Here is a 25,922-nt window from a genome sequence, read left to right on the forward strand (position 1 = left end):
GGAAAACCCCATATCCGTATCCGTATCCGTATCAGTATACTCGTATTCGTATTCCTATCTAAAGTGCTGGCCGTTATAAAGTGCACTAATTGGCTGTGATTGGAACATAATTAATGATTGGCTTGCTGAATTGTCCACCAAAGTTTGGCGTACTCATAGCACTTTATATGGGGCTGAGATGTATAAATGTACACTATTTCTTGACGTTGTAATTGATCAAAGGAGTACTGATTCTCAACTTCTTACTCCTTGCTTTTCTATAAATTTATTAAATTAATTTACAAATTCTTATGACCAAATAATAGGACAAAGATCTCTTTTTAAGAAATAATTAATAACTATCTATCAAAAAAGTTAAAATCAAAAATTTGAGATTTAACATTATCCAAAAACAAAGATTCTTTTGACATATTTGTCAAATTAAATTTAAACTCAAGTTGCTTGAAACCGCGGCATGAAAAATGTACTCCTCTGTGTCTGTATCTATACCACCACTATTATCGTATCCATGTAATATGCTCCTATTTAATGGTCATGCTAGCTTTATATCACCCTTATATATATTATATATAAATATTCTAAAGATTATAATAAATATAAAGCATGTAAAACTTACGAAATTTTGTAACTAAAATCAAACTCATTTGCATTCTTCTACTTTCAATGCACTGCGCTCTCATCTGCAACTCAACAAATACGAACAAATCAACAACAATTCCGACACATTAACAAATAACACCAAACAACAAACAACTATAATAATATCAACAACAACAACTACAACGCTATATGGCCAATTGGACTGTCTTGTGCTTAAACAAAATGCAAATGCTGCGGAATGCCATCGAAACGCATCGAAATCGATTCACAACTATAGGCGAAGACAATATGCTATCAGACCAACCATACCGCTATTTGACCGTTGATGAAATGAAATCCCTAGGCGACGACTCACTACCGATCGATGTGACCCGTGATGAGCGCATGGACTCCAACAGGATGACCCAGAGTGCCGAGTATGCCTCTGGAGTTCCGCCAACCATCGGTGAGGAGGTTATCAGTCCCCACAAGACCCAGGTTTATGGCAGTTCGCCCAAGGCCACTGTCGATGGAGTGTATATCGCCAATGGAGCTGGTCAGGATGAGCCGCCACATGTCGGGTAAGTTCTGCCAATGATATCAATTGATTTTATTTTCAAAGAATTCTGAGTTTTAAACCACTTTATTCACAAATTTGTTTTTAAACGAACTATGATTTTTTTGCAGCCGCAAGCTGAGCTGGAAGAGCTTCCTGGTGTCCTTCTTGGTCGATGCCCGTGGAGGAGCTATGCGGGGATGTCGACACAGTGGCGTCCGCATGATTATCCCCTCGAGGTCCACTTGTCAGCCAACCAGGGTCACTTGTCGCTATGTAAAGCCGCAGCGCACCATGCATCCGCCTCAATTGATGGAGGGAGAGGCCCTGGCCAGTCGTGTCTTGGAATTGGGTCCTTGCTCTACCAAGTTCATTGGGCCGGTGATCATGGAGGTGCCGCACTTTGCATCGCTGCGGGGCAAGGAGCGCGAGATCATTATTTTGCGATCTGATAATGGAGAAACATGGAGGGAGCACACTATTGATAATTCCGAGGAGATTATACACGATGTCTTGCAGCAGTGCTTTGAGCCAGAGGGTGAGTATGAATTGGGCTTAGTGGTAGCAGCGCTTTCTAACATAAATATATCGCTACAGAGATTGCCCAATTGGAGGAGCAGGCTGGCAACCATGTCTGCCGCTTCGTAACCTACGATTTCCCTCAATACTTCGCTGTCGTGTCGCGCATTCGTCAGGAGGTCCATGCCATTGGACCAGAAGGCGGCATGGTGTCCAGCACCGTGGTGCCACAGGTGCAGGCTGTCTTCCCACAGGGAGCCCTCACCAAGAAGATCAAAGTTGGCTTACAGGTAAACCTCTTTAAACCACGCAAGGGCGTAGCGCCTGAGAAATTGCGCAAAATAAGCGTCAATCACGTGCCCAAGAAGAAGCGCTTCTCGCTCATCTGGTAAATTAACCAGGGCAGTTATACTAAATTATTTAAAAAATGAAAGATATAAATCCAAATATGTTATCGGTCAGCATATATACTCGAGCATTTAACCTACAACTTCCCCAATGAATATCAAAGAAAATAATGCAAAAGATGTTTTCCAAAATGAAAATGAGCATTTATAACCAGTACTCCTATAACCAGTAACTAATAACCATCTATGTTAACCCGCCCTAAATTCTGTGTAGTGAATTATGGTAGATCTTTACCAACCGAAGGTCATTTACAATGGTTAGGAGATGGAATAAGTAACCTTAAACTAAGACCATTGTAAGTGATTTTCGGAGGTGTATTTTCCAAATGTTATTACTCGTATGAAATATGTGCACTTTGTTTGATTATATTGAGACACACTTAATAACTTAACGGCACTAAGCTTATGGAGCCATTGTGGAATCGATATCCTCATGCTAACCTAATCACGAATGCTATGCAAAACAGTGACATACAATAATAAAATTATACGAACCGATGAAATTTGATCATGGATCAAGCCAGGAATTTTGGCAAGCTTATGAACAGCAAGAGCAAAAATAAATTGTCCAACTTGATAAGACATATGAAATACATATATCGAATATTATGATACATTTACCTATATGCTAACTACTCTTAACTATTCATACATTATTTATGATTATTATCTACTTATGCATAAGATTATACTTACAAGTTCTCTGAAATGCAGTACTACCCAATAAATTTAGTTCGACAAAAACTTTATGCCAATGAAAATGTTTTAATTACTTTTCATTTGATTACTTTTTCATTCAATTGCTTTTTCAAAATATATATAAAAAAAAAAAATAAAAGATAATAGGTGAAAATACTTAGAGAGTTACAATTGGGTCCGGTTTTGAAGTGCCTAACGAAGTTGTAACATTTTAGCCATGCCGTAAGCAAAAAACGATTTTATAATGGCCCCACTCATGAGTTCAAATTTTCGCACGTTTTATTTGCATTTAACAGATATTCTGTAAATTTCTACATTTTCAAATAATATTCTTTACTTTCTTTTTAATTTTTGTACATTGTATAAAGTTTTTTATTCGTTAACTTTCTAGCTCTTTAGTTGTAGACAGAGTTTTTTTGATAACTAAATTTATTGGGACATAAATGGGCTCGAACATTGTTATCGTTTGTAGTTAACTTATGCTGTAATTTAACTAAAACATGCAATTGCTCAATACCAAAACCATGAAAACGATATGCATAAACATCCAACTTATAAGCATTGTACAAAAAACACAAAAACTAAAATGAAAATATGAAAATGTTTATTAGAATCAATAATGTTCACCATTTAGCCCAAAAGACTCATTTCATTTTATTTGCTTTATAAGTTTTCTTTATGACAGACAATAAGCGCATATTTCGTATATAACATTTTGTTTATAACCTTTTGATTAATTAACATTTTTTTGTTCATCTCATGCATTGTGTATAAGCGTGGCCGGTAAATCGATTTTTGTCTATTGTGCCAATCGAAATCCGTTACACTCGTTCTAGGCCCAGCCGGTTGATCCTGATCTCACCGCCAAGCTTTTGGGTCGCGGTGTAGCCGTATCGCCGATTGTTACGGTCGAGCCGCGACGCCGTAAATTCCACAAGGCCATCACCCTCAGCATGCCCGCACCCAAGGCTCACAGCCAGGGCATGATCAATCAGTACTCGGGCAATACGCCCACCCTGCGACTGCTATGCTCCATAACAGGTAAGTTGATGCCGATCCATTACCGATCCGCCAGCTATGAGCCGGTCTTTTGTGTTGTTTGTACGATGTGATCCAAGCAGTTATTATTACCAATTACCAATTACCAATTACCATTATGACTATTACGAAGTATATCCACTTACATTTCCATTGCGTTAGTTGATGTTTTTTGAGTATTACTGATCCTCCTTGATACCCAACCCTGATTTTCCACATCCCCTTTCTTTCTGTCTATCTCTCTATATATCTATCTCTAAATAAATCTGTCTCAGGCCTTCATTTACTTCATTCCTAATTATGATTTCTTGAGTGTAACTATATATGCTTTCGTTGAGTTGAGTTTCGTACGTGCTTACGTTGTTCGTTTTGGTTGTCTATAACATTTAGAATACAAGTATCTCATGTGCTAAAAACGTAGTACTATATATATACCATACATGCCATATATACTATATATCCAAAACTGTACAGTGGAAATTGCCATCTAAATCTAAAGAAAAAGCAAGAAAAAACTCCCGAATTGAAATTGAAACTGTAATGATAATGATAATGAGATTGAATTGAGAAACATTCGATTGTAGGTCCCATCCGATCCGAACTGGAAACATTGTGCTTGTGTCTGTGTTGTAGATGCGTAAACATAAGTTTTTTGAACGGGTTGTTCCGGCTGTAGCCCGCATCGTATCGTATCGTATCGTATCCTATCGTAACTCCTTTTGGAACTCTAGCCAGTTTTTAGAGCATTCGTCACCATCACCTCTGATACGCTCATACATCCACAACACCTACACACACACACACAACACAGAAAAAGATGAAAGAAACAGCCGCAGATACAGATACAGATACAGTTACTACACACCTATATCTCGTACTTCAGCTCGATCCCAACCCAGATCAGTGTCATGTTCAGTATGTCTTCTTCATTGTGCCAAACGGTGTTCGTTCCGTTACCCCTTTCGTTCGATTTGCGTTCGTTACCGCTTAAGTTCGTTTTAATGATTTTCAATGATTTCGATTTGTATTTCGATTTCTCGATTTCGATTTCGTGTTGAGCAAAAACAAACCCAAACAAAACAAACTTCAATTCAATTTTTAATTGAAAACCTATTTAATTGTTCTATAATTTCGTACTAATGCGTCATTGCATACGTGTGCACGCATTCCGTTCTGTTTTCTCAATCCATTGAAGGTGTGTTTCGGAAAAGGTCTCTAAAAGGTAACTAAAACTGACTCAAATGTCACAAATACTAAAATAAATAATACAAAAATTCAGAAATTCACAAACATGTATGAAGTTTCAAATTGAAACTGTTTACAAACTAAAATCGTTATTTGTTCATATTTAGTTGTTTCGTTCTATGCCAAACAAAACCAAAAAAAAATATATATATTTAAAAAACAAATAATAATAATAACAATATTATTGTGTTGCAAAATGAGGCATAAAACCAAATCCAAGAAGAAAATTTGACAAAAAAAATTTGAAAATTCTGCATATTTTATTTATGATAAATTCTCTTGTTAAGAAACTATTGCAAATATTTCAAACAATTAGTTTTTTTCTACTTCTATGCCTTAAATCCTAAGTTTTTTATAAGTTTCATTAAGTTGTTTGTTTTTAAGTTGCCCCCTTTGATTTCCTGAGTTTCATTGAATTCTTTGCTTAAATTCGGGTTGCGCTGCGTCTTTGGGTTTACCATACCAGATGCTTAGGGTTAACTTTCTGTTTGGTGGGGGGGTGACCCCACTCGATTGGCAATGTTCTCTAAGCCAAGATAATGCTTTCAGCTCAATGCAGCTTAGTTTTTGAAGTAAGCAAACTTTCCAATTTACTTTTACGAACCTTAAGCTTGTCATGCAAACGTCTTTGCCGCCTTCTCTTCTCTCTCTCTCTCTCTCTCTCTCTGTCTAACCTCTCTCCCTCTAACATACAATAATAATATTGAATTACCTAAGCGACTTTCTGATTGCACGCGGTTTATTGCCAAATATATTAACTAAACTGCACAATTTCATTCAAGAGTTTGTAGGTTTTGTAAGCTAAACTAAACGCCAAATAAAGTTGCTCTTTGGGCCATTAAAACCGTATCTAAAGCAAGGCCACCAGATTGTGCCAGATTTCTTTTATTTATTCTGTTGTTCAGTTAACGATTCGAATCTTAATCTTAAACCATATTTACACGTATCATATTTGTTAAGGCTTTAGTTTTATTTTGAGTTAACATTTTCGGTTGGAATGCCGTGCACCTGATTGTAGTCTGTTTTCTCTGTTGTTTATTGATCGTTTGTGTTGATTGCTTTTATTTCGTGTATTACCAGCAGAATTATTATGTAAATCAATTTTTTTTCGAAAAAAAGAAACAAAACAAAAAATATGAATGATCAATTTCGAATTTCTACTGTTTGTGGCACCAAAGAGAACTTTTCTGAAACCGAATAAATGTCAACTATTGAGGAATAAAATAAAGTCAAGCGAATGCTATGGCAAGCTCAATAATATCATAATACAAACAGTGTTTCGTTAATGTACCATACAAATAAAAACATATAAAATATATATATATATATATAAACAAGTTGACGATTTAACATTCCTGTTCCATTATATTTGAGTTCCTTTGATTTCCTTTCTGATTTGTTGATTCAGTTTCGTTGGGACTTTCGTTGATTTGAACACATTTACACAAGAAACACGTGACACGCTCACTTATTTTCCATTCAAGAAAAACCAAAAAATTTGTTTTTTCCAAAATATTAAGCATGTTGTTTCGAAACGGCTTCAAAGTAAGCGCAACAAGTACCCTAGTACTCGTACCTCTGTAAATGCTACAGCCCTACCAAATACCAAATTAATTAAATATATGCTTGAAATCAAAATGCCTCATCAACTCACACACCCACACTCCACAATATACATACAATAAACACCTCTCTCTCGACATAAAACAGACATCAACTATATCATCACATTCATGCCATGCCATAGATAACAACAAGATACTAAATATTTCTAATACTTATCGCTAAATACGAGTTTAATACTATACCATAAGCTATATACGATAATACTTTTCAATACTACTCCTATTCCATCTAATTGCTTTGTAATTAAAACACACACAATCGTAATTCTATCTGAACAAGTTTTTGTGTTGAGTTTATGGTTTCGTTTGTGAAATTAGTTCAACAATTTTGGAATTCAATTAAATATTTATCTGCTAATGAGACAACAGTAGAGATTTTCAAGAGTTTTTACATACATATATGTAGTCTATACGTAAACCCCATTTTCCTAGGCCGTAGACCCACAATTGAACGTTTTTCTTTTCCGTCTTCCATCTAACTAATCCACCACCAGGCGGACCATCCCGTGCTCAATGGGAGGATGTCACTGGTTCCACGCCGTTAACATTTGTCAACGACTGCGTCTCCTTTACAACCACAGTATCAGCTCGTTTCTGGCTGATGGATTGCCGAAATATCTCGGATGCCACCAAAATGGCCACGGAATTGTACAAGTAAGTGGTTTTGGGTATAATTTTGGGAAATCACATGCTAATTTTTTAATTTCTTGAACACAGGGAAGTTATCCACGTACCGTTCATTGCCAAGTTTGTGGTGTTCGCTAAGAAAATCGAGCCTTTTGAGGCTAGACTTCGAGTCTTCTGCATGACCGACGATCGTGAGGACAAAACACTTGAGAAGCATGAGCTCTACACGGAAGTTGCCAAGAGTCGTGATGTCGAGGTTCTCGAAGGCAAGCCACAGTACATAGAGATGGCCGGCAATTTGGTTCCTGTGACCAAATCAGGCGACCAACTGCAAGTCCAGTTTAAGGCCTTCCGTGAGAACCGCCTGCCCTTCACTGTTCGAGTTAAAGATCAGCATGCTGATATAGTTGGACGAACACTGTTTATGAAGGAGCCGAAGGTGGCGAAGGGTGAGCCACCGCAACAGCCCATCTGCATTTTGAACATCGTACTTCCCGAGGCTGTAATCCCTGACTCCACCACGGCCTTCTCGGACCGTGTCACCTCCGCCTACAGGACCTCAATGTTTAGTCTCAGCAAACACCAGAATGACCATTATATTGGCGACATTCGCATCGTAGATCTGTCCAACTTGTTGGGTAAGGATTGGATTCAATTGGCTCCCGAGATTGGCATTAACGCAGAGGAAATCGACGAGATCATCAACCAAAATACAGATAGCATTGCCAGACAGGCGCAGAGCATGATTCGCCTGTATAAGGACAAACCCAACTATGATATCATTTCCCTAGAAACGGCATTGAAAAACATTGGACGTGACGACATCATGAAGAAGTGCAAGAGTGGACGACTATCCCATTCGCGTGAGTTCGATGAAACAGACATTATGAAGAACTCAGAATCCGTGGAGGAGCTGGTTCGCAGAGAAAGTAAGTATACATTTGCTTATGAGCTATGAAGATCCATCAAAAACTATGGATTCGGATCTTTTTAACACTAAATGGCAACTGAGTTTTTAACGTCTTCCCATCGAATAACCCTTTAAGCTTCTCCCCCAGGCAAGCGAATCCAGCAGATCAACGAACGCGAGGAGGTCAAATACTCTGCCGAGGAGAAGGAAGTCGAGGAATCCGAGTCCGATGAGGAAGCTGCCAAGCGAACGGTTGCCGAACGACGGGAGAAGATTGTCAAGCGTCTGTCCGTGGAGCGATCCATTCCTGCCTCAACGCAAAAGAGGGAAATCACCCGCGAAATAACCGAAATCAAGCGTAAGAGTCTCATCGAAGACAAGAAGGCACACCACGAATCCGAGATCTTGATGCAATTACCTGCCGATAATGTGATTATCAAGACAGCAACAGTACCCGACCAAGTCATCAAGATGAAGATGGGCAAGATGGACTCAACGGAAATTAGCAAGAGCGAGTTCGACAAGGAGCTGACCCACAAATTTAAGACATCCGGCCGCAGCTCAGAGGAGGAAGACCAGCCATCATCCCCAGATCAGACCGATAAGATTGTCCAGGACATCAGTGCCGCCGAGAAGAAAGAGAAGGATGGTGTAACCTTCAGTCGGGTGACGACAATTACCCGTCAGGAAGCTCGTGATATTACCGAAGATTTCCTGGAGGTCGAGAAACGCAGTCAACTTCCAGCTACTTCCACCACCGCAACAGTTCACGAGAAGTTTATTGAAGAGGCCAAGGAGATGACCAGCCCTCTGGCTTCAGTTCCACAGGAAACCGTTAAGGAGGTTCAGCAGGTCATTAGCGAGGTGACCGAAATAGCCAGTAAGAAGGTTGAAAATATTATTAGTTCTTTTGAGAGTAGCAAACCTTCGGAACCTACTGCTACCCTGCCCTCTCAGGCGTCTGTCGAATCAACGAAAGTCAGCGAGACCATTAAAAACCTGGAGGAAGCAAAGACCGTCACCCAGGAGCACGTGAAGTCTGTCCAAGTTATCGAAAGCTCAAGTATTGAGGAAACAATTGCTGAGTTCGAGGCCAAGAAGGTTAAATACGACTTTCATGGTGGTGAGCCCAAGACTCAGATCCCCAAGTTCACGCGGAAGCCTAGCGAGGACTCAATAAAGCCCACTGCTGCTCCACGTGCTACAGTTGAATCCGAAATTGATTCTGTCGTTGAAATCAAATCCGAAAAACCGATCTCAAAAATTCCAGTTAAGACAATACCAGCCGAAGCTCAGAAGATTCCGGAAGCGGAAGCCCGTAAGATCACTCAAGATTTCCTGCAGGGCGAGAAACTGGCGGCCGAGCCCAAGGCAGCGCCAGCAGCAAGTAAAATTCCCAAAGTGGAGCCGAGAAAATCTGTGGATAAGCAGGTCGACCGGGAGTCAAAGATCCTGGATGACGTTGTCGCATCTACGGCTACCATTATGACCGCAGGACTGGGAGGCGAGAAACTCAAGGATAAATCCGTCGAGCAGTCGGAAATAATCGCCAAGGCCGAGACCGTCACCGAAAAGGTAACCGAGCTGCTTGACACATTCCACAAGATTGAGGAGAAGGTGACCAAGTCTGAGAAGACGTCGGAAATTTCTACAAAAATGGAAGAGTTAGTTGTTATCGAGGACAAGCCACTTTTGCAGGCTCAATCTAAAGAGGATAAGGTAGCTGAAAAGGTGGCGGAGGTCATTGAAACATTCCACAAAATCGAGGAGCAGATTACAACTTCCGAAGCACGCCAGCTTACCCATGATTTCCTTAGCATGGAGCAGCAAAGCCAACTGCCGAGCATGCCGCAAGCAGTTGAGAAGCCCCTTGAATCCAGTCTAACATCCACGAGTGCATCCGAACCGGAATCAATAGTTACAGTGAAATCCCCACCACCAGCGAGTAGGATACCTGTGGTGGAACCAAGAAAGTCCCTCATCGAGGAAACTCCTAAGTCTCTGATTGAGCCTGAGCCTGTGAAGCTCGCTGAAAAGAAGACTCTAAATGAGAGGCAACTCACCGCTGATTTCTTGAGCATGGAGCAGCAAACCCAACTGGTTTCCGAGCCTGCCAAGGCGCTAGTCGATGATGTGGTGAAAACCGCAGAGCAATTGGTGGAGCTACCCAAACAGCAGAAACCCCTGAATGAACGACAGCTCACTGAGGAGTTCCTCATCATGGAAAAGCAGACACAACTGCCGTCAAAGATCATCGAAAGTGATGCTAAGCTGATCGATGGTATTGAATCAGCAGCTCCAGTTGGGGATAATGCATCACCATTCCACACACCCAAGTTGACCACCAGTGTGGTCACACAGGAACCACAATCACTGACAAGTGAATACGATAGTGACACCTTCGGCAAGCAAGCCACTGTTCCACTGAGGGATATAATCAACGATGAGGGGCTTACTGCTCCAATCTCAGTGGAACCCCGAAAGTCACTTACCGATGCCGAATTCTGCAAATCGGTGGGCGAAACAATCACCAAGAAGATGAGCGTGGGCGTAATTGAAATAACTGATGAACTCAAGAAAATAGGTATATTATATCATTATTATGGCTTACCTTATCTTACTAATTTTACCTCTTCAGAGAGCGAAATCCCACATTCCCAGACTCCGCCGCCAACACCGAGTGACACCAAAACCGATAAGCAGAACGAAGAGCCAGAACTAATCAGCTTAGAACGTGGTAAGTTTGTTAAAAATATGGAATATCGTATGAATGTAACAACAATTTAAAAACAGATTACTTGGCTGACACTGTGACCAAATTGCATACGACCACAGAGTCGACCTTTGAACGTGTTTCTGCTATTACCAAAATTGGTAAGTGCGAATCCTGAAATGGGTGGCTGCCTCTATGCTCAATTTCTATGCAATTTGTAATTGTTATGTAACTTTACTTTATATATTTTCCTATTTTTGCCTTTTTCGGTAAAAAAATATAAATCTATAACCATGTTTTTTTTGTACACCCCTTCATTTAACTTGTATTTCTCATTTGATTCTTTGTCACAATCCGTAGTGTTACTTGAACTGTTTTTTGTTTTTATCCTATTAAGTTTATCCCACTTTTCTCTGTTCCTCTACATTTCGTCTTGATTTAAGTCCAAAGGCTTTTTGTATGCAAAGTACCATTCAACCATTAAACGATTGCGATCAAAGAACTGTTAGTTAGTTAATTCTATTTATAAAAACGAATGGCAAGCTGCTACTGTGTGTATCTTAATCAAAAAAGTCTGAAAGTACGGCAGCAAATGTGCCATAAATCGAAACCAACAGGGGATTTCCCAATCCTCAGATAACCAACGCCAAACTGAAGCGCATTGAATGAATATGACCACGAAATCACTCAGATACTTACTTGTACCGCAGCGAATGTCGGTAAGATTCCCGATAATCCAATTACGTTAACACTGACGAAAGGTCGCAGAAACATGGCTAATTGTATGTCTGGCGCCGTTCTGCGCAGTGTATGCATAACATTCGTAGGTGTCAATGTCAGTGGGTTAGCCAATCAATAGACAGAACCACAAATCGATATTGCGTTAATAACTTTAACTTAATCTCAAAAGGCTCTTCGATCGGGGATACTTTCCTGTTGGCTGAAGAAAGCCTATTAGTCCATTAGCCCTCCGAAGACATGCACAGTTAATAGCATTTCACAGTGTTTCTTTATATAATTTGTAGCCATTCAATCCACCGCATGGTGGTGAGAAAATCGACCCTTGCGCAGTTATGTCATAGGGCCAGGGGTCAGAAAGGTAGGAAAAGCCGAGCGGTGGCGTATACTTAATTTAATTTGCCTCTGGCATTCTTGCAGTACAGTGATAGTCGGACTTTTCGGGCAGATTTAGTCACGAATTTGAATTTCCCAAGTACGCGCGATCCGAAAGATACGTTGAGGCAAGCTCCTCTGATTGAAAAGCGACTATATATACTGTGTTTTAACGGAAATATTTATTATAGTTTAAAGACTATAAAAAACAAGAAGTACATTAGTGTTGATTTGTGTTTGTGTGTCATTCAATGCGCAACGGAATAAACAATTTAATCTAAACTTTACCAGATACTAAAGTAACTTTAAGTCTATTGTAATTTAATGGTAAGTTCTCATGTATAACAACGATCAATTTGAAAAGTTGCCACAGTTTTAGAATGTAGGTTTATATATCTATGATGGGTATCGTTTTCTGATAGGTCTCTCTCATTGTTGTCCTCTCGATTGTCATGGTATAATAATTACGTTTGCAATTTTAAACAAATATTTAAGCAATTGAGTTTATGTTTTTCAATCAAATAATACTGCAAGCTACAATTTAAATAATTCGATTTGTGTTTACCCTATGTAATATCCTTGTTTACTATACTCGTACTCGATCGACTATGGATACGCCAAAGCATATAATCTACAATATTACTTATATTAACATTCGTTTAGCAATTACTAAGATTTTTTTCATTAAGATAAACACTTTTGGCATACTTTTGGATTTCTGAAATTGAAACAAACCAACCAAATTGTGAAAAATCCGCCCATATTGGGATCAGCAAGGAGCTGGGTGACCACCAGCCGTCTTTCGATCTCCATATGAGGATTCATCGAAGAACATTCTAATGAACCACCATGACCTTCAGTTTGCAATGTTTATGTTTGATTTGTTTTTCGCAAATAATTATATGTTCTGTTGCTTTTCGTAACTTTATAAATCCTTAACGAAAAAGCATATACTTACCATATATATATAACGTTAATAGTGTAATGTAACTGAATGTTAAGTCGAGCCACATCCAGATCTCACTGTAGCATCTCTATATAGTATATAGCATATCAAACTCGTATCCGTACTCTTTGTCATTATTTGCGAATTATAAGAACCAACAGCAAAAATTATATTAGCCTCACTGTATAATCAACATTTGATTTGTTTGCACCCAGAACCACCAACCCAGCGCGCTTTTTAAGTATATATAATTGGTTGTTTATAGATCGCATTCAATATCGTACGAGTATGTGACATATGATGTCGTGGTTTGTTCTTAATCTTGCAATACTAGCTATTTTTGCTTTTTGATTTCATAATCAACATAAACATTGCTTAAATATTTGCTAAACAAAAATGTGCAAACGTAATTAGCTCAGCTCATATATTTTACTCGAAGCATTGAATTTTGTGCAGCATCCAAGCAAAGCAGAAATGGGCCCAATAATCCACGACCTCATATGCAGCATCCTATACGTATGTATCTAAATGAAGCTCAACCTATCTGAATCCAGTTCGTATTGGATTCGTTTAGCTGAGTCTCATCTGGAATCTGGCATCTGTTAATTGCGAAACAGATATTTTGATTTCGCTTCTCAACTAAATAATAATAAAGCATAAGCATTAAGTGCATGTTTGTGCCTGCTGCTGGGTTTTTGGCGTAAAGCTTGTAGTAAGAATAGATATGCATATATATGTACCTATCTCTAAGTACCTATATATGTACAACGGCAACTCCACTGCACTGTGTACATAGACTAACCCAGCATAAAAAAACCTACGGTTTGATTTTAAATTGGTGTTAACTGTGTTTATATTGCCATGTTTTCTACTCTACTTTACTTCTTACCTACCGCCCTACCCTACTTTGCCATCCCCGGAATGCCTCAAACAGAGCACTTCAGTGTTCATAATGTAAAAACCGAAACCTTTACAAGAACAGATGAACCTGATAAGCTGCTTCATAGTGTGGTAGCTTTCCCCGATATTCCGAAATTGTACTCACAAGACACTACCTCATTTACAGAAATGAGTACAAGTAGTCAAACACCGAAGATGACAACAACGACAACAACCCTGACAGCACAAATAGATCGCACCAAAGTAGACTTGACTATTCCTAAGCAAGACCAGTTGATGAAGGAGCTGAAGGATCAGCCCGCAGTAGATCAAAAGGCAGTTGCAGAATTTGAGAGAACTGCCAATGATAGGGAGTATTTAGAACAAATTATGGGCTGTGGCGATGTAAGACGAAAAATTATGCGTTTGGAAAGTAGTGGCAGTACAGAATCATTGGATTCCATTGGCAAGCAACCCGTCCTGATACCAAAATATATAGGTGAAAATGTGCCAGTGGTGCGAGAGGTGGTGCAAAGCATTGAGGATAAAATCTGCAGTACAGTGGTGTCGGCCATTCCATTTACAGTTCAGAAACGGCAGCCTCACGAAGATGTTAAAGAACCCGATGTTGTAGAGCTAGAAAAGCAAATACTAACACCAGCTGACTTGGAACTGGAAAAGTTAATAAAGTGTGAACCCCCCACTGAGGTGGTCAAGATATCGCCAATACAGGCCATGGAGCATGTAGGTCTCGGCCTTAAAGAGATTGAAGAAGAAGTTTGTGAAAAAATTTGTGAGAAGCGCAAGTCCTTTGTGGTAGCTGAAGACTTATGTGAAACAGAAAAGACTTTAACAGAACAGGTAATAGATTTTAATAGGCAAGTAGAACAGGTACCTGGAAGGATTTTAACTGAAACTGAAAATGTTGAGCAGCACGTAGACTTAGGAGGTAAGGATGTCATTGAAGTTTTACCAAAGGTGAAGGAGGTTGTGCAGGATATTGAACGTAGATATCCTGCAAGTCTAGAGGCTAAGCCATTTAGTCCACGAAAACGAGTTACCCCTGACCGAAAGGCTGATGTTTCGACCATAGAGCAGCAAATTCTGAGCGATGCCGATCTGATTTTAGATGGTTTAGGATCTAAGCGCATACCAGAGCAAAAAGTACAGTCGCCCGTTTGGTTCACGGAAAAGACGAGCAGCAGTACTGAAAACCTCGAAGACGTATGTGAAAAGATATGCTCAAAGCGCACAATCTCAGATATGGCAAAGGCCTTTGAAAGACAAGAAGACCTAGAAACATTACCAACAATTAAGGATGTCAAATCAACAACAGCCACGTTCCTTGAACATGAATCCTTAAGATTTGATCTAACGGAAAGTATTAAAGAGTTCGAGGCCAAGAGTATTTTACATGAAGGTTTAACAGGGATCGCAGAGAGTCAAATTAAATTTATAACAGAATGTGATAAACAAGAATTTCCAATAGAATCCATTAAGGACACTAAAGTCGTAGAATTTCCAAAACTTGCACATACCCTCGAACGATTGCATTCCATTTCTAAAACTGACGTTGCGGATACAAAAGAGTTTGTCCACGTAGCTACCGAATATGAAGCGAAAATAGATAGGCTCGTTCACCAGAGTGAACAGCATACAGCACAAAAAGTTGACCAAACCCTAGAAATGGGTATTAATGTCAAGTTTCCCACGCACGATAAAACCGACGAGCTTCAAAAAAGCCATACTTTGGCCTCCAAAATCTCTGAGCTTGACGAAACAACTAATGACTTGCAGATTAAATTTCCATCTGAAGTTAAAACGTATATAGATAAGCAAACAATTGAAAGCGATAGTGACGAAGAGCTAGACAATCTGAAAAGGAAAAACAAGCTGAGGCATTTATCGAAAATAGAAAATATATCAGTGTTAGATGGAACTAATATTGTCGAAATAACTCCAGATCGAGAAATAACGAAGTTTCCAACAGGAAATGACATTCATAGTAATAGCAAATCAGGAAAAGCATTTTTAGGGGAATCTAAGGTTAAAACAGAGACCGCCTTTTCCTTGGAAGATAAAAAAATTCAACTTAGAGACGATAAGGTTCCAACCAAGGTAGTCGACAAGCACAAGTCACCCACTGACTCAGTGAAGCCTACTCCAAAAGCGTCTTTGGGCGATAAAAGCGATGAGGAGTTTGGAATTCCAAAGCCCCAAGACGAGCCAGTTACCCAAACAAATTTCTTGGTGACTCCGTTAATTGAAGGTGGTGGTCATAAGTCTCCTTTACAGCCTCTTAACGTAACAGACGATAAGGGTCCAATTAAACTAGACGCCAAGCCCAAGTCACCAGTTGAGTCAGGAAAGCAGAGAATAGACGACTTACAGCCGATGAATATTACGGTTTTCATGGCCGCAGAAAGTTCAACCTCAATTCAAAGTAGCAAAAAATCGGTTTGCATTACTAAAGAGACGGTAGATATCAGGGTCAGCAAACCTTCAGACCCTGTTGAAAAACCAAAGATTCTTGACATAAAAGACGATAAAGTTATAACTAAGCTAGACGACAAGCCCAAATCGGATGACGAAAGTGATGAGGAGTTAGGAATTCCAAAGCCCGAAGACAAACAAGTTACCCAGCCAATTTCATTGGTGACTCCGTTAATTGGTGATGGTGCTGATAAGTTTTCTCTACAGCCTCTTAGCGTAAAAGACGATAAGGTTCGAACTAAGGTAGACGACAAGCCCAAGTCACCAGTTGTGTCAGGAAAGGCTACTCCAAAAGCATATTCGGACAACGAAAGTGATGAGGAGTTAGGAATTCCAAAGCCCCAAGACAAGCCAGTTACCCAGCAAATTTCGTTGGTGACTCCGTTAATTGGTGATAGCGGTGATAAGTCTCCTCTACAGTCTCTTAGCGTAAAAGACGATAAGGTTCCAACTAAGCTAGACAACAAGCCCAAGTCACCAATTCAGTCAGGAAAGTCTAGTCCAAAAGCGTATTCGGACGACGAAAGTGATGAGGAGCTTGGAATTCCAAAGCCCGAAGTCAAACAAGTTACCCAGCCAATTTCATTGGTGACTCCGGTGATTGGTGATGGCGGTGATAAGTCTTCTCTACAGCCTCTTAGTGTAAAAGACGATAAGGTTCCAACTAAGCTAGACGACGAGCCCAAGTCACCAGTTGTGACAGGAAAGCAGAGCATAGACGACTTACAGACGAAGAATATTACGGTTTTCATGACCGAAGAAAGTTCAACCTCAATTCAAAGTAGCACAAAATCAGTTTGCATTACTAAAGAGACAGTAGATATCAGGGTCAGCAAACCTTCAGACCCTGTTGGAAAACCAAAGATTCTTGACATAAAAGACGATAAGGTTATAACTAAGCTAGACGACAAGCCCAAGTCGGACGACGAAAGTGATGAGAAGTTAGGAATTCCAAAGCCCCAAGACCAGCCAGTTACCCAGCCAATTTCATTGGTGACTCCGGTAAATGGTGGTGGTGGTGATAAGTCTCCTCTACAGCCTCTTAGCATAAAAGACGATAAGGTTTCAACTAAGCTAGACGACGAGCCCAAGTCACCAGTTGTGTCAGGAAAGGCTACTCCAAAAGCATATTCGGACGACGAAAGTGTTGACGAGTTAGGAATTCCAAAGCCCCAAGACCAGCCAGTTACCCAGCCTATTTCATTGGTGACTCCATTAATTGGTGATGGCGGTGATAAATCTCCTCTACAGCTTCTTAGCGTAAAAGACGATAAGGTTCCAACTAAGCTAGACGACAAGCCCAAGTCACCAGTTGAGTTAGGAAAGTCTAGTCCAAAACCGTATTCGGACGACGAAAGTGATGAGGAGTTTGGAATTTCAAAGCCCGAAGACAATTCAGTTACTAAGCCAATTTCATTGGTGACTCCGTTAGATGGTTGTGGTGATGCTAAGTTGCCTCTACAGTCTCTTAGCATAAAAGACGATAAGGTTATAACTAAGCTAGACGACAAGCCCAAGTCGGACGACGAAAGTGATGAGGAGTTAGAAATTCCAAAGCCCCAAGACAAGCCAGTTACCCAGCCAATTACATTGGTGACTCCGTTAATTGGTGGTAGTGGTGATAAGTTACCTCTACAGCCTCTAAGCGTAAAAGACGATAAGGTTCCAACTAAGCTAGACGACAAGCCCAAGTCACCAGTTGTGTCAGGAAAGCCTAGTCCAAAAGCATATTCGGACGACGAAAGTGATGAAGAATTAGGAATTCCAAAGCCCCAAGACAAGCCAGTTACCCAGCCAATTTCAGTGATGACTCCGTTAATTGGTGGTGGTGGTGATAAGTTACCTCTACAGCCTCTAAGCGTAAAAGACGATAAGGTTCCAACTAAGCTAGACGACAAGCCCAAGTCACCAGTTGTGTCAGGAAAGCCTAGTCCAAAAGCATATTCGGACGACGAAAGTGATGAAGAGTTAGGAATTCCAAAGCCCCAAGACAAGCCAGTTACCCAGCCTTTTTCATTGGTGACTCCATTAATTGGTGATGGCGGTGATAAGTCTCCTCTACAGCCTCTTAGCGTAAAAGACGATAAGGTTCCAACTAAGCTAGACGACGAGCCCAAGTCACCAGTTGTGTCAGGAAAGCCTAGTCCAAAAGCATATTCGGACGACGAAAGTGATGAGGAGTTAGTAATTCCAAAGCCCCAAGACAAGCCAGTTATCCAGCCAATTTCATTGGTGACTCCGGTAATTGGTGGTGGTGGTGTTAAGTCTTCTCTACAGCCTCTTAGCGTAAAAGACGATAAGGTTCCGAATAAGCTAGACGACAAGCCCAAGTCACCAGTTGAGTCAGGAAAGCCTAGTCCAAAAGCATATTCGGACGACGAAAGTGATGAGGAGTTAGGAATTCCAAAGCCCCAAGACAAGCCAGTTACCCAGCCAATTTCATTGGTGACTCCGGTAATTGGTGGTGGTGGTGATAAGTCTCCTCTACATCCTCTTAGCGTAAAAGACGATAAGGTTCCAACTAAGCTAGACGACAAGCCAAAGTCACCAATTGCGTCCGAAAAGCCAAGTCCAAAAGCATATTCGGACGACGAAAGTGATGAGGAGTTAGGAATTCCAAAGCCCCAAGACAAGCCATTTACCCAGCCAATTTCATTGGTGACTCCGATAATTGGTGGTGGTGGTGATAAGTCTCCTCTACAGCCTCATATCGTAAAAGACGATAAGGTTCCAACTAAGCTAGACGACAAGCCCAAGTCACCAGTTGTGTCAGGAAAGCAGAGCATAGACGACTTAAAGACGAAGAATATTACGGTTTTCATGGCCGAAGAAAGTTCAACCTCAATTCAAAGTAGCACAAAATCAGTTTGCATTACTAAAGAGACGGTAGATATCAGGGTCAGCAAACCTTCAGACCCTGTTGGAAAACCAAAGATTCTTGACATAAAAGACGATAAGGTTATAACTAAGCTAGACGACAAGCCCAAGTCGGACGACGAAAGTGATGAGGAGTTAGGAATTCCAAAGCCCGAAGACATACAAGTTACCCAGCCAATTTCATTGGTGACTCCTTTAATTGGTAGTGGTGGTGATAAGTCTCCTGTACAGCCTCTTAGCGTAAAAGACGATAAGGTTCCAACTAAGCTAGACGACAAGCCCAAGTCACCAGTTGAGTTAGTAAAGCCTAGTCCAAAAGCATATTCGGACGACGAAAGTGATGAGGAGTTAGGAATTCCACAGCACCAAGACAAGCCAGTTACCCAGCCACTTTCATTGGTAATTGGTGGTGGTGGTAATAAGTCTCCTCTACAGCCTCTTAGCGCAAAAGACGAAAAGGTTTTAACTAAGCTAGAAGACAAGCCCAAGTCACCAGTTGTGTCAGGAAAGCCTAGTCCAAAAGCATATTCGGACGACGAAAGTGATGAGGAGTTAGGAATTCCAAAGCCCCAAGACAAGCCAGTTACCCAGCCAATTTCATTGGTGACTCCTTTAATTGGTGGTAGTGGTGATAAGTTACCTCTACAGCCTCTTAGCGTAAAAGACGATAAGGTTCCAACTAAGCTAGACGAAAAGCCAAAGTCACCAGTTGAGTCAGGAAAGGCTAGTCCAAAAGCGTATTCGGACGACGAAAGTGATGAGGAGTTTGGAATTCCAAAGCCCGAAGACAAACAAGTTACCCAGCCCAATTCATTGGTGACTCCGGTAAAAGGTGGTGGTGGTGATAAGTCTCCTCTACAGCCTCTTAGCGTAAAAGACGATAAGGTTCCAACTAAGCTAGACTACAAGCCCAAGTCACCAGTTGAGTCAGGAAAGGCTAGTCCAAAAGCGTATTCGGACGACGAAAGTGATGAGGAGTTTGGAATTCCAAAGCCCCAAGACAAACAAGTTACCCAGCCCATTTCATTGGTGACTCCGGTAATTGGTGGTGGTGGTGATAAATTACCTCTACAGCCTCTTAGCGTAAAAGACGATAAGGTTCCAACTAAGCTAGACGACAAGCCCAAGTCACCAGTTGAGTCAGGAAAGGCTAGTCCAAAAGCGTATTCGGACGACGAAAGTGATGAGGAGTTTGGAATTCCAAAGCCCGAAGACAAACAAGTTACCCAGCCCATTTCATTGGTGACTCCGGTAATTGGTGGTGGTGGTGATAAGTCTCCTCTACAGCCTCTTAGCGTAAAAGACGATAAGGTTCCAACTAAGCTAGACGACAAGCCCAAGTCGCCAGTTGAGTCAGGAAAGGCTAGCCTAAAAGCGTATTCGGACGACGAAAGTGATGAGGAGTTTGGAATTCCAAAGCCCGAAGACAAACAAGTTACCCAGCCCATTTCATTGGTGACTTCTTTAATTGGTGGTAGTGGTGATAAGTTACCTCTACAGCCTCTTAGCGTAAAAGACGATAAGGTTCTAACTAAGCTAGACGACAAGCCCAAGTCACCAGTTGAGTCAGGAAAGGCTAGTCCAAAAGCGTATTCGGACGACGAAAGTGATGAGGAGTTTGGAATTCCAAAGCCCGAAGACAAACAAGTTACCCAGCCCATTTCATTGGTGACTCCTTTAATTGGTGGTAGTGGTGATAAGTTACCTCTACAGCCTCTTAGCGTAAAAGACGATAAGGTTCTAACTAAGCTAGACTACAAGCCCAAGTCACCAGTTGAGTTAGGAAAGGCTAGTCCAAAAGCGTATTCGGACGACGAAAGTGATGAGGAGTTTGGAATTCCAAAGCCCGAAGACAAACAAGTTAACCAGCCCAATTCATTGGTGACTCCGGTAATAGGTGGTGGTGGTGATAAGTCTCCTCTACAGCCTCTTAGCGTAAAAGACGATAAGGTTCCAACTAAGCTAGACTACAAGCCCAAGTCACCAGTTGAGTCAGGAAAGGCTAGTCCAAAAGCGTATTCGGACGACGAAAGTGATGAGGAGTTAGGAATTCCAAAGCCCGAAGACAATCAAGTTACCCAGCCCATTTCATTGGTGACTCCGGTAATTGGTGGTGGTGGTGATAAGTCTCCTCTACAGCCTCTTAGCGTAAAAGACGATAAGGTTCCAACTAAGCTAGACGAAAAGCCCAACTCACCAGTTGAGTCAGGAATGGCTAGTCCAAAAGCGTATTCGGACGACGAAAGTGATGAGGAGTTTGGAATTCCAAAGACGGAAGACAAACAAGTTACCCAGCCCATTTCATTGGTTACTCTGGTAATTGGTGGTGGTGGTGATAAGTCTCCTGTACAGCCTCTTAGCGTAAAGACGATAAGGTTCCAACTAAGCTAGACGACAAGCCCAAGTCACCAGTTGAGTCAGGAAAGGCTAGTCCAAAAGCGTATTCGGACGACGAAAGTGATGAGGAGTTTGGAATTCCAAAGCCCGAAGACAAACAAGTTACCCAGCCCATTTCATTGGTGACTCCGGTTATTGGTGGTGGTGGTGATAAGTCTCCCCTACAGCCTCTTAACGTAAAAGACGATAAGGTTCCAACTAAGCTAGACGACAAGCCCAAGTCACCAGTTGAGTCAGGAAAGGCTAGTCCAAAGGCGTATTCGGACGACGAAAGTGATGAGGAGTTAGGAATTCCAATGCCCCAAGACAAACAAGTTACCCAGCCAATTTCATTGGTGACTCCGGTAATTGGTGGTGGTGGTGATAAGTCTCCTCTACAGCCTCTTAGCGTAAAAGACGATAAGGTTCCAACTAAGCTAGACTACAAGCCCAAGTCACCAGTTGAGTCAGGAAAGGCTAGTCCAAAAGCGTATTCGGACGACGAAAGTGATGAGGAGTTAGGAATTCCAAAGCCCGAAGACAATCAAGTTACCCAGCCCATTTCATTGGTGACTCCGGTAATTGGTGGTGGTGGTGATAAGTCTCCTCTACAGCCTCTTAGCGTAAAAGACGATAAGGTTCCAACTAAGCTAGACGAAAAGCCCAACTCACCAGTTGAGTCAGGAATGGCTAGTCCAAAAGCGTATTCGGACGACGAAAGTGATGAGGAGTTTGGAATTCCAAAGACGGAAGACAAACAAGTTACCCAGCCCATTTCATTGGTTACTCTGGTAATTGGTGGTGGTGGTGATAAGTCTCCTGTACAGCCTCTTAGCGTAAAAGACGATAAGGTTCCAACTAAGCTAGACGACAAGCCCAAGTCACCAGTTGAGTCAGGAAAGGCTAGTCCAAAAGCGTATTCGGACGACGAAAGTGATGAGGAGTTTGGAATTCCAAAGCCCGAAGACAAACAAGTTACCCAGCCCATTTCATTGGTGACTCCGGTTATTGGTGGTGGTGGTGATAAGTCTCCCCTACAGCCTCTTAACGTAAAAGACGATAAGGTTCCAACTAAGCTAGACGACAAGCCCAAGTCACCAGTTGAGTCAGGAAAGGCTAGTCCAAAGGCGTATTCGGACGACGAAAGTGATGAGGAGTTAGGAATTCCAATGCCCCAAGACAAACAAGTTACCCAGCCAATTTCATTGGTGACTCCGGTAATTGGTGGTGGTGGTGATAAGTCTCCTCTACAGCCTCTTAGCGTAAAAGACGATAAGGTGTTAGGTGAGGAGTTTGGAATTCCAAAGCCCGAAGACAATCAAGTTACCCAGCCCATTTCATTGGTGACTCCGGTAATTGGTGGTGGTGGTGATAAGTCTCCTCTACAGCCTCTTAGCGTAAAAGACGATAAGGTTCCAACTAAGCTAGACGACAAGCCCAAGTCACCAGTTGAGTCAGGAAAGGCTAGTCCAAAAGCGTATTCGTACGACGAAAGTGATGAGGAGTTTGGAATTCCAAAGCCCGAAGACAAACAAGTTACCCAGCCCATTTCATTGGTGACTCCGGTTATTGGTGGTGGTGGTGATAAGTCTCCCCTACAGCCTCTTAACGTAAAAGACGATAAGGTTCCAACTAAGCTAGACGACAAGCCCAAGTCACCAGTTGAGTCAGGAAAGGCTAGTCCAAAGGCGTATTCGGACGACGAAAGTGATGAGGAGTTAGGAATTCCAAAGCCCCAAGACAAACAAGTTACCCAGCCAATTTCATTGGTGACTCCGGTAATTGGTGGTGGTGGTGATAAGTCTCCTCTACAGCCTCTTAGCGTAAAAGACGATAAGGTTCCAACTAAGCTAGACGACAAGCCCAAGTCACCAGTTGAGTCAGGAAAGGCTAGTCCAAAAGCGTATTCGGACGACGAAAGTGATGAGGAGTTTGGAATTCCAAAGCCGGAAGACAAACAAGTTACCCAGCCCATTTCATTGGTGACTCCGGTAATTGGTGGTGGTGGTGATAAGTCTCCTCTACAGCCTCTTAGCGTAAAAGACGATAAGGTTCCAACTAAGCTAGACGACAAGCCCAAGTCACCAGTTGAGTCAGGAAAGGCTAGTCCAAAACCGTATTCGGACGACGAAAGTGATGAGGAGTTTGGAATTCCAAAGCCCCAAGACAAACAAGTTACCCAGCCCATTTCATTGGTGACTCCGGTAATTGGTGGTGGTGGTGATAAATTACCTCTACAGCCTCTTAGCGTAAAAGACGATAAGGTTCCAACTAAGCTAGACGACAAGCCCAAGTCACCAGTTGAGTCAGGAAAGGCTAGTCCAAAAGCGTATTCGGACGACGAAAGTGATGAGGAGTTTGGAATTCCAAAGCCCGAAGACAAACAAGTTACCCAGCCCATTTCATTGGTGACTCCGGTAATTGGTGGTGGTGGTGATAAGTCTCCTCTACAGCCTCTTAGCGTAAAAGACGATAAGGTTCCAACTAAGCTAGACGACAAGCCCAAGTCGCCAGTTGAGTCAGGAAAGGCTAGTGCAAAAGCGTATTCGGACGACGAAAGTGATGAGGAGTTTGGAATTCCAAAGCCCGAAGACAAACAAGTTACCCAGCCCATTTCATTGGTGACTCCGGTTATTGGTGGTGGTGGTGATAAGTCTCCCCTACAGCCTCTTAGCGTAAAAGACGATAAGGTTCCAACTAAGCTAGACGAAAAGCCCAAGTCACCAGTTGAGTCAGGAAAGGCTAGTCCAAAAGCGTATTCGGACGACGAAAGTGATGAGGAGTTTGGCATTCCAAAGCCGGAAGACAAACAAGTTACCCAGCCCATTTCATTGGTGACTCCGGTAATTGGTGGTGGTGGTGATAAGTCTCCTCTACAGCCTCTTAGCGTAAAAGACGATAAGGTTCCAACTAAGCTAGACGACAAGCCAAAGTCACCAGTTGAGTCAGGAAAGGCTAGTGCAAAAGCGTATTCGGACGACGAAAGTGATGAGGAGTTTGGAATTCCAAAGCCCGAAGACAAACAAGTTACCCAGCCCATTTCATTGGTGACTCCGGTTATTGGTGGTGGTGGTGATAAGTCTCCCCTACAGCCTCTTAACGTAAAAGACGATAAGGTTCCAACTAAGCTAGACGACAAGCCCAAGTCACCAGTTGAGTCAGGAAAGGCTAGCCCAAAGGCGTATTCGGACGACGAAAGTGATGAGGAGTTAGGAATTCCAAAGCCCCAAGACAAACAAGTTACCCAGCCAATTTTATTGGTGACTCCGGTAATTGGTGGTGGTGGTGATAAGTCTCCTCTACAGCCTCTTAGCGTAAAAGACGATAAGGTTCCAACTAAGCTAGACGACAAGCCCAAGTCACCAGTTGAGTCAGGAAAGGCTAGTCCAAAAGCGTATTCGGACGACGAAAGTGATGAGGAGTTTGGAATTCCAAAGCCGGAAGACAAACAAGTTACCCAGCCCATTTCATTGGTGACTCCGGTAATTGGTGGTGGTGGTGATAAGTCTCCTCTACAGCCTCTTAGCGTAAAAGACGATAAGGTTCCAACTAAGCTAGACGACAAGCCCAAGTCACCAGTTGAGTCAGGAAAGGCTAGTCCAAAACCGTATTCGGACGACGAAAGTGATGGAGAGTTTGGAATTCCAAAGCCCCAAGACAAACAAGTTACCCAGCCCATTTCATTGGTGACTCCGGTAATTGGTGGTGGTGGTGATAAGTCTCCTCTACAGCCTCTTAGCGTAAAAGACGATAAGGTTCCAACTAAGCTAGGCGATAAGCCTAAGTCACCAGTTGAGTCAGGAAAGGCTAGTCTAAAAGCGTATTCGGACGACGAAAGTGATGAGGAGTTTGGAATTCCAAATCCCGAAGACAAACAAATTACCCAGCCCATTTCATTGGTGACTCCTTTAATTGGTGGTGGTGGTGATAACTCTCCTCTACAGCCTCTTAGCGAAAAAGACGATAAGGTTCCAACTAAGCTAGACGACAAGCCCAAAACACCAATTGAGTCAGGAAAGGCTAGTCCAAAAGCGTATTCGGACGACGAAAGTGATGAGGAGTTTGGAATTCCAAAGCCCGAAGACAAACAAGTTACCCAGCCCATTTCATTGGTGACTCCGGTAATTGGTGGTGGTGGTGATAAGTCTCCTCTACAGCCTCTTAGCGTAAAAGACGATAAGGTTCCAACTAAGCTAGACGAAAAGCCTAAGTCACCAGTTGAGTCAGGAAAGGCTAGTCCAAAACCGTATTCGCACGACGAAAGTGATGAGGAGTTTGGAATTCCAAAGCCCGAAGACAAACAAGTTACCCAGCCAATTT

At 41.8% G+C, this 25,922-nt stretch overlaps 2 protein-coding genes across 3 annotated transcripts in view; both read left to right on the forward strand.

Annotated features, from left to right (window-relative positions):
• Positions 1–25,922, forward strand: part of LOC108109812 — a 68,044-nt gene that overhangs the window by 6,022 nt on the left and 36,100 nt on the right. Inside the window, exons 7-25 of the mRNA XM_041817728.1 lie at positions 878–1,160; positions 1,267–1,673; positions 1,733–1,944; positions 3,597–3,801; positions 7,163–7,322; positions 7,386–8,224; positions 8,354–10,789; positions 10,844–10,942; positions 10,999–11,079; positions 13,912–16,991; positions 17,394–19,007; positions 19,455–19,892; positions 20,358–20,578; positions 20,735–21,374; positions 21,593–22,225; positions 22,487–22,999; positions 24,071–24,161; positions 24,195–25,398; positions 25,555–25,879. Of these exons, the coding sequence (XP_041673662.1) occupies positions 878–1,160; positions 1,267–1,673; positions 1,733–1,944; positions 3,597–3,801; positions 7,163–7,322; positions 7,386–8,224; positions 8,354–10,789; positions 10,844–10,942; positions 10,999–11,079; positions 13,912–16,991; positions 17,394–19,007; positions 19,455–19,892; positions 20,358–20,578; positions 20,735–21,374; positions 21,593–22,225; positions 22,487–22,999; positions 24,071–24,161; positions 24,195–25,398; positions 25,555–25,879 (13,481 nt within the window). The remainder of the gene's footprint in view (positions 1–877; positions 1,161–1,266; positions 1,674–1,732; positions 1,945–3,596; positions 3,802–7,162; positions 7,323–7,385; positions 8,225–8,353; positions 10,790–10,843; positions 10,943–10,998; positions 11,080–13,911; positions 16,992–17,393; positions 19,008–19,454; positions 19,893–20,357; positions 20,579–20,734; positions 21,375–21,592; positions 22,226–22,486; positions 23,000–24,070; positions 24,162–24,194; positions 25,399–25,554; positions 25,880–25,922) is intronic.
• Positions 12,004–25,922, forward strand: part of LOC108104908 — a 43,827-nt gene continuing 29,908 nt past the window's right edge. For both annotated transcript variants that reach the window (XM_041819632.1, XM_041819635.1), the window contains exon 1: positions 12,004–12,358. The gene's annotated coding sequence lies outside the window, so the exon portion shown is untranslated. The remainder of the gene's footprint in view (positions 12,359–25,922) is intronic.

The sequence above is a fragment of the Drosophila eugracilis genome, unplaced genomic scaffold (genome assembly GCF_018153835.1).
Source record: "Drosophila eugracilis isolate 14026-0451.02 unplaced genomic scaffold, ASM1815383v1 contig_1104, whole genome shotgun sequence".
Lineage (NCBI taxonomy): Eukaryota > Metazoa > Arthropoda > Insecta > Diptera > Drosophilidae > Drosophila > Drosophila eugracilis.